Here is a 7786-nt window from a genome sequence, read left to right as displayed (position 1 = left end):
GCTTCTTACCCCACATCGTGGTGTCTGAGTTGGTCACCACTCAGCCCATGACTGCTGGACTGCTGATCCCAGATTACTGTCAGTCTGCTCAGATCTGGCAGCTAAAGGATAGCAGAAGTGCTGGCATGCACCAGGACATGGAAGGAAAGGCCGAACATGGCATGGGAGGAAAACAAGATCGAGCACTGGAAACCAGAGTCCTCTGGAGACCAAACACTTCAAGTGATAGTGATAATGCATACATACTGCTGGCTGCTGTAAAGAAGTCTTGTGTTCTGCTCTCTACACTGCAGAAACCCCACGGTCCTGGGGGGCAGGGGGAAGACACCCCTCTGCTCTCCCAAATGCCTTTCCCTCCGATGGTGCAGCATTGACCCGGAGCTGGCTCCTGACCCCGCAGCTACTCGCAGGAGAACGTGGAGCGCCCTTCTCTTTCAGAACTACTCCTTTAACGTCGGTATTTGGCCCATCGGCCTTCGCCTTGCGCAAGGCCGCCGTGCCGCGTTGCCGCTCCGGCTGTCCCCGCTGTCCCTGCGCTCCCGGCTCTGCCGCTGCCTCCCTCCGCCGGCTGCGCCTCCCTGCCCGCCCCCGGCCGGGCTGAGCCGGCTGCAGCCCGCGAGGGCAGGGGAAATGCGGCCGTGCAGAAGGAGGTGGCGAGCAAGGTGCTGGTGAGCACTGGCAGCTGGGTCCTGAGTGTCCTGGCGACAGTGGGATGATCTTTCAGGCTCGCAATCGGCTCTGAAAACACCGTCATGTGTGCAGAACTGTTTTGGGGTTTTTTCTAGAAAAGCTTTGCTTTTGCTCTTTCAGAATTGGTTTATGTCAAGTTGAAGGGCAACTAAGAATGCTGAACCTCTTTTATTGGAGTGTCAAAATAGGGATAAGGCCAGAGCAGAGGAGGCAAGCTTGGAAGTGTTCCTTTCTGGTGGAAATACTCCTTGAGCAGTCACACTAGGACTGTTCTGCCAGGGACAGATTATGTTATTTCCTTGGGCTGCCAGTGCAGGTTATTCAGTAGGGACTCACAGAACAGACCTAAGTATTTTTGATACTGAGGATACCTAAGAGACTTTCAACAGCATTTTAAGGGGCTGTTCCACTTGATTGGCTTTGTAAATTGCAAAAGCTTTCCTTTATTGGAAAAGCTTTTCTTTAGTGTTAAATGTTCACTGGGGTAAAGTAAAATGCTGATCAAGTTGATGTGTTTAAACAGAATTCTCTGTATTTTACGTAGAATTCTCTAGATCTTTAGGCTCTGAGTCTTTAAACAGAATTCCCTGTCCCTTCCTTTGATCTCTGATCCAGATGGAAGCTGATGGTATCATTCTCTCCTTTAACCCCTCTTTTAAATGTAAAATGATGCTATCAGGTGGGTTAGGCAGATGTTGCTTAATGTTTATGGAAAGCTTTTGTATTTTATGACTTGCCTGGAAATTGTCTGAGAAGATGACATCTTCTTGGACACTCAGTCTGATGTTCTGCACGTCCTGAACTGAACTTTGCTTGAGACTGAGTAGGGGACATCTCCCCAAACGACCAGCAGGGACCACTAGAGACCCCCGAAGAGGCCTATGCAGGTGCAGTAACACTGCATAAGGTTGCACAAGTTAAGCAATTATGCAGTAGGCAGGGGTAACTGTGTATTAGATAGGCAGGTTTATGTAGATTTCAGTGTGTGAATTCTCTCACATTTTAATCCTTGGTTGGCTTGATTTGTGGAAAATCTCTGCTTTGCATCTCGGGCAGAATAAACAATGTCTCCTTTCTAAACCCTCTGTCCATGTTTAGAGAGTTCTGAAAGTTGGCAACAAAAGCAGTAAATTGATTTACAGTTTAGAAGCCTTTGCAGAAGAATTAATTTATTGGAGGTGCTGCCCAAGCATTCAAAGAGGAGAAGAAATTAAGCAGATCCCAGCAGGAAGGAGCAGATGCGGCCAAGGCAAAGACAGAATCTGCTGCAGCCATGCCATCGGGTCCTGTTGCAGAGACGTTCCGAGTTATTCAAGGGGCAGTGACCGAGGAGTACGTGAGAAGTACTCAGGGTGTCTTTCAGTTTGAGCTCTCTGGTAAGCCCACTGCTTGCGCAGCCTTGCCTGGCAAAAGGCCCCGGTGTTTTCAGACAGAAACGCTTTGTGGAAGTGGAAGCTGGTCCCGAAGCAGGCCGGCTCCTGTTCAGGTCCTGTGACTGCAGCTCGTGCTGCAGGCCCGCTCGGGCAGCCCCGGGAGCTGCCGTCCCTCTGTCCTGGCGCTGCTGTGGCCACGCTTAGGGCGCTCTCGGGCCCACGGCAGAAGCGCCAGCTGCCAGCGGCTCTGGGAGCAAAGCGCGGCCTCTGGGCTCTCCTGCCCGCGGCCCCAGCCCGCAGCGCTTGGGGCGTCACAGGGGACAAGAGGTGACTCCTTGCAGAGCCCCACCGGCGTGTGGGCTGCCACGGAGCCGCTGCAAACGCACACGGCCGCGGGCCTCTGGCGGGGCAACAGAGAGGGAGGGCACAGCAGCGCTTGCTGCCTTCTCACCGCGCTTCACTCTCTGTCCAGGCGATGGTGGAGGCACTTGGTACATTGACCTGAAGACCAAGGGTGGGAGCGCTGGCTTCGGAAAGCCTCCCGTGACAGCTGATGTGGTTATGAGCATGTCGAGCGCCGACTTTGTGAAGATGTTCACAGGTGAGGGACAAAGGCCTTTGTCAAGGGCCACAGGTACCGGGAGAGCCAGAAAAGCTGTCCCGGAAAAGCCTCTGCTGACAGGGGAGTAGAGCAGCTTCTCACTCTGTGATTTGGGATTGGAGGAGCTTTCAGCTTTTTGGGGCTCTGGGAAGAGTGCAGGCAAGAACTCCTTGGATTTTTCTGCACTCCTGTACACAGGGTGTACTCCTGCATCCTGTGAACAGGAAGAGTGCAAAAGGTTACACTGCTTTTATTAACCAGGTACCAACATTTTAGCAGCCAGCGTATCTTCAGAAAGAATCCAGTCAATGTGTTGGGCTTGTGCTCTGCACATGTCTGAGCAGTGTCTCCTAAATATGCCCTGCTCACACCAGGAAGAGTTGGTAGGAAAATAACCTGATTTGTTTCATCTCCCCTGAGAGATTGGAGCCATATGGTCTTTTCTTAGTTAAATCAGTCATAATCTAATAATTTCATTAAGTAACAGGATATAGCATCTGTATGTAATTTGCTCCTCTTACAGAGTGTTTTCTTGTTCCAGAGAATGTATTTACTGATTAAGTAGTGTTGGACAGAAGACAATGTCAGAACTTTCATAATGTTAAAAATGCTACACTTCTTTGTAAATGTGATTTCCACAAGTAACACTTATCAAAACAGCTCAAAACCTTTTTTAACACACTTCAAAATGGAGTCATTAGAGAACAGATTAATAATGAAAAAAAAAGTTCTGCATTAAGTTAATAATTGTAATCAAGTCCTCAGAAATGTTTTTACAGATGGATTGGAAAAGTAAATTCTACTTCAATTAATCAGCCTCCTTCTTTACAGTAAAATGCTTCAATATTGTGAAATAGAGATAGATACAGATATATAGAAATTCTTTGTTAGATTCAGATATTGGAAGTGTGTGGGATTTGATCACAGATTCTGATTTAGCATTTTTACCACGTGGATAAAACTAGGATGTATATTCCAAAACAGAATTTCTAAAGCACTCAAAAACCTTACTCTAGGGATTTTACTGTTTCCTGTGCACAGCCTATATCCAGATCATTTTAATTTTCTGATGGTTCTGTTTTTTTCATTTTAGATAAGCTAAAGCTATTCATGGCTTTCATGCCAGGAAATTCTAGTATTAAAGGTGATATGATGCTAACACTGAGTCTGGAAAAGATGCTGCTATAGTTAAATTTTGAACACTAGCAGAATACTGGTCTTTCTTATGTAACTACAATGCTATTTTAAAACACCAGTCCTCATTTTTTGCTGATGCAGTATAAGATCAATAGATTTTGTAATTGCTAAAGAAATCACAACTCAAGTTGATTATAATACCCAAGAGCAAACCTGGCTTTTTAAAATAACTTCCTGTAAAGCTTCAAAAAACAATTATGTCCCAAAATACTGGTGTTTCAAGAACAGATTTTTTAATTTTCACTTCTTTATTTTTTTCTGACTGCAGACTGTCCTGTGTCACTGTGAGATGCAAACCTAAGAGACTTTTATTTCTTATCATGTTTTCTCTGATGTCTAAGGAGATATGAGTTCTTACCAATGATTAGGGGATGCACAGCATGTTTCCTGTAAGAGCTGACTAAGTAACTTTTTAACTAAAGCGCTAACTTTTCCTCTCACTGGGGTCAAACAGTATTTTTCTGCCCTGTACTGGTTTTACAAAGCTTGTATGAATTGACCATCCCTATCAGATGTTATTTTAAAAGGCTAATGATCTTGAGATATTGAAAAAGTCCACTGTTCACTGTTAGGACAAGACCTACAATGGATGCTATAGTAGAGGAATTATTGCAGATATTTTTCTTCTGCAAAGGATTTTTGCATGAGGTCAAAAGTGTTCCTTTTTACTCTATTTCTCACTTCACAGATTTGGAGGCCCATAAAAATGAAGTGACTAAAAAACTTGTGACTGTTTTGCTACTGTGAGTAACTGGAGAGAAAGTTACAGGTTTTTTAGGTGATGATAAATGGAGAGAATGGCTCCAGGACGTGCATAAGAGAGACACGATCTGCAGGCTGCTGACACTGGTGAGCAGGACTGATGGCTCGTCGTACTGCGAAGGTAATGTGGCCCTGGTGTGTTCAAGGGCTCTCTTTAGACGTCTTCCACCGGCTCAGCAGTTGCGTGTCTCCGGCGGGGCTGGGAGCAGGCGGTGCCAGCAGAGGGAGCAGGCAGCACACTGCAGCTCACACTGCCTTGGGCACCCGCCCTGCTGCCCGGCCTGCCGCAGGCTTGCCTAGCGGCTAGACTCGCCAAGGGGCACCGCCATCTTTTTCTGCCGAAAGCACGGGTCGCATGTGGGAAAGGGTGAGATAAGCAGGTTTGCAGCAACTTAAAAATCTGTGTCTGTGCCTTGCAGCGTCTTACCTCCCTTCCCTCATTCCTGGTATAAAGTTCTTGCTCCAGAGCAGGAATGAGGTGTAAGGTGTGTACTTCTAGATGACAGAGCACCAGGACTTGTCATATTTATTTGAACCACTGAAATAATCAATGAGAGTAATATTTTGGGGAGAGACTTGGTTTGGAAGAGTGTTAGCCTGAATGCTTAAAATCAAATCAATGATAAAAATCAAACCCAGTGAATCTTCATATAATGTCCATATAATGTCCATGTAATCCATATAGTCTATATAATGGTATCTTGCTTAATTAGTTCTATGCATCATTCTGTCCTAGAATAAGATGGTGCTTTGTATAGCAAAGTTAAGCTCTAATTAACTAAATATAACTAGCTCAAGCAATAATACATAGAGAGAGTATCTTTTACTGGGGTGGTCTGTAGCTCTGCTTCCCACCATTTCTACTAGGGGCTGAGAACAAGACTTTACCAGCTGTGTGGGGACAGTATCATCACACCTCTTGAGACAGGTTTACCTGCACAGAATTTTATCAGTGTGGTCCAGACTTCAACTTGAAGTTACTGTAGGGGAAAAAGAACAGAAAGAAATGGAAGTGCTTGACAAATATCCAGCCAAGTAATGAAGCAGTGTGGCCCCCAGAAGAGAGTCCTTTACAGAGTCAGCAAGCAGTGAAGATGAGGAAAGTGACTATAATTATTGTTGTCAGGCTTTCTCCTCTGTCAGCTCTGCTCTTGGCATTAGGAGCCAGCCAAGCTACCTCTTGGTTGTTCCTGTATGTGGTGCTGACAGGATCACACTTAAGCAGTCACAGGTGGTGTGTAGCAGTCACTCCATTTGTGCGTATTTATGGTTGGTAATGCTTACGGGTTATTTACATGATTATTATCTACTTTTCTATTTGCTAACTCTTGCTTTTCTCCTTAATACAAACTAAAGTTACAAAACAGATAGGAAACCCAAGGGGAAGACAGATGAGATTATTGGACTCTGAGCAATTGCTTTCTATGAGAATCTACTGAGATTTGCAAGTGGAAGGCCAAGGCAACAGCACAGGAAGGAGAAGGGGGAAATACTGATACAGCAGCTTGGGTCAAAGGCTGCAGGGCTGCAAGTGATTGCTGGGCCCTGAAGGGGCATAGAAAGCACTTGGCATTGCAAAGATGACATCACTTGTGCATGTCTGTGTGCAGCAATTGATATGTCTGCCACTTGCTGCTCAGTGCTAAAAGACAGCTTTTGCAATGAAATTGTGATCACAAGGTGTGACTGGGAAGCTGCCTGCACATTAGAACCTAAAACCAAGGAGGCAGAAAAGTGTGCACACTCTCTTGGCATGGCATGGTTAAACTCAAGCTTTATGGTTCCCTCACTAGAAAGTGAAGCAATGAAGGAAAAGTGGGTTCTATCAAATTTCTTAAATGTGAGCAGTAATTTTGAGCTTGTTTACCTACTCTCACTTTCTCCCAATCGTAGGAGTCACATGGCATGAGCAACAACTCTGAAAGCAGACCTTTTCATCAGGGGTTAAAGTTTAAGCAGGGTGGGGGATAAGTACAATACCATTATTTTCAATCATGATCTTTGTCACAACTTTGATTGTGAGTTTGCGTGAGATGTAGTATTGGGCGAATAAATAACAGAAAATCAGTGTGATGGATCTTTTTACCAAGAAACATATTTCATACTATTTGTAATATTTTCTCCAGAAGGATGTTGTCAGCTATTTCTTTATTCATACCTTACTATTTCTACTAAACAACTGAATATGATAGAGGGGAATTTTGAGATCCAGACTTTACTGTAAAAGCAGTGTCTAGGTCACTGAAACAGGTCTCTCAAACTTTGAAATTTACCAGGCCAAAAAGGGAGGGAAGCAAATAATACCATGGTTGCCTCAACCCAGAAACCTTGGGAGGAAACACTGGCTCAGTTGTTTTTTTGTGGTTTTTTTGGTTTTTTTTTTTTCCAGAAATAAATGCTCTTGTGACAGCCAGATATCCTAAGTAAATAATGCCCCATATTCATATTTACAAACTTCTCTGCTATTATTTTCTTCTCTTTGAAGAAAATGAGGGCCTCCCAAAGACACAACATATGAGACTATGTTGTCAGCCTGTTACAGGTGGGCAACTGCAAGGAAGGTCGGAAATAGCTCCAGGATTTCTGTGGTAGAACCATGACTCAGCTCCCGCATGATTCCAGTTCTATCATTGCAAAGATTTCCCCACTCTCCATCTTCTTGCGCTTGCACTGTGAGCTCCTTAAGGCACCCTGTAAAACAGGAGTTCAGCCCTCACAGCCTAGCATTGAGGGGAAGAGACATGGATGCACTGTGGGTCTGCTACAGCCTTCATATGCCATTTGCAGAGAGCCACCCCCTTCTGGGGGGGGCTGAGCCCAAGAACTCACAGCTAGCAGTGTGGGTGGGTGAAGAGCATGATCTGGTTATGTTTTAAATCCATTCTCTGTGTTTTAAAGGTAAACATTAGGTAATAACTTGAGGCCACAGGCTGGACACCAAAGCATCATGGTTTCTTAGACAGAAAAAGCCCAGTGTCCTTATCCTATATGGAGAAATTGCACACTGTATGTTCAGACAAATCTCTCTCATACAATTAGCACACATTTGTAGTGCCTAGTCTCCTGTTTGCTTTCAAGTGAGTTTCTTGTTGAGCTGTTATTACACACTTTTTCAGTACTAATTATTCGGGCTTTTGTTTAAATTGCTCTTCTTTACCTGTAT

General features: G+C 44.8%; 1 protein-coding gene across 1 annotated transcript; it reads left to right on the top strand.

Moving 5' to 3' along the window:
- Window positions 1-668: 668 nt before the first annotated feature.
- Window positions 669-6901, top strand: LOC129132733 (hydroxysteroid dehydrogenase-like protein 2). Its single transcript, XM_077171891.1, has 3 exons — window positions 669-2066; window positions 2536-2664; window positions 4550-6901. Exons 1-3 carry the CDS (start codon window positions 1964-1966, stop codon window positions 4606-4608), a joined length of 291 nt encoding a protein of 96 aa, XP_077028006.1. The 5' UTR covers window positions 669-1963; the 3' UTR covers window positions 4609-6901.
- Window positions 6902-7786: the final 885 nt, after the last annotated feature.

This window comes from Agelaius phoeniceus, chromosome Z, assembly GCF_051311805.1.
Source record: "Agelaius phoeniceus isolate bAgePho1 chromosome Z, bAgePho1.hap1, whole genome shotgun sequence".
Lineage (NCBI taxonomy): Eukaryota > Metazoa > Chordata > Aves > Passeriformes > Icteridae > Agelaius > Agelaius phoeniceus.
This window is presented reverse-complemented; position numbering and strand designations above follow the sequence as displayed.

Excerpts from the sequence above, each read along its gene's own strand:
- LOC129132733 (XM_077171891.1), top strand. The coding sequence starts at position 1,964 with ATGCCATCGGGTCCTGTTGCAGAGACGTTCCGAGTTATTCAAGGGGCA. Across the intron at positions 2,067-2,535 it reads CTTTCAGTTTGAGCTCTCTG|GCGATGGTGGAGGCACTTGG; the intron begins GTAAGCCCACTG and ends CTCTCTGTCCAG. Across the intron at positions 2,665-4,549 it reads CTTTGTGAAGATGTTCACAG|ATTTGGAGGCCCATAAAAAT; the intron begins GTGAGGGACAAA and ends CTCACTTCACAG.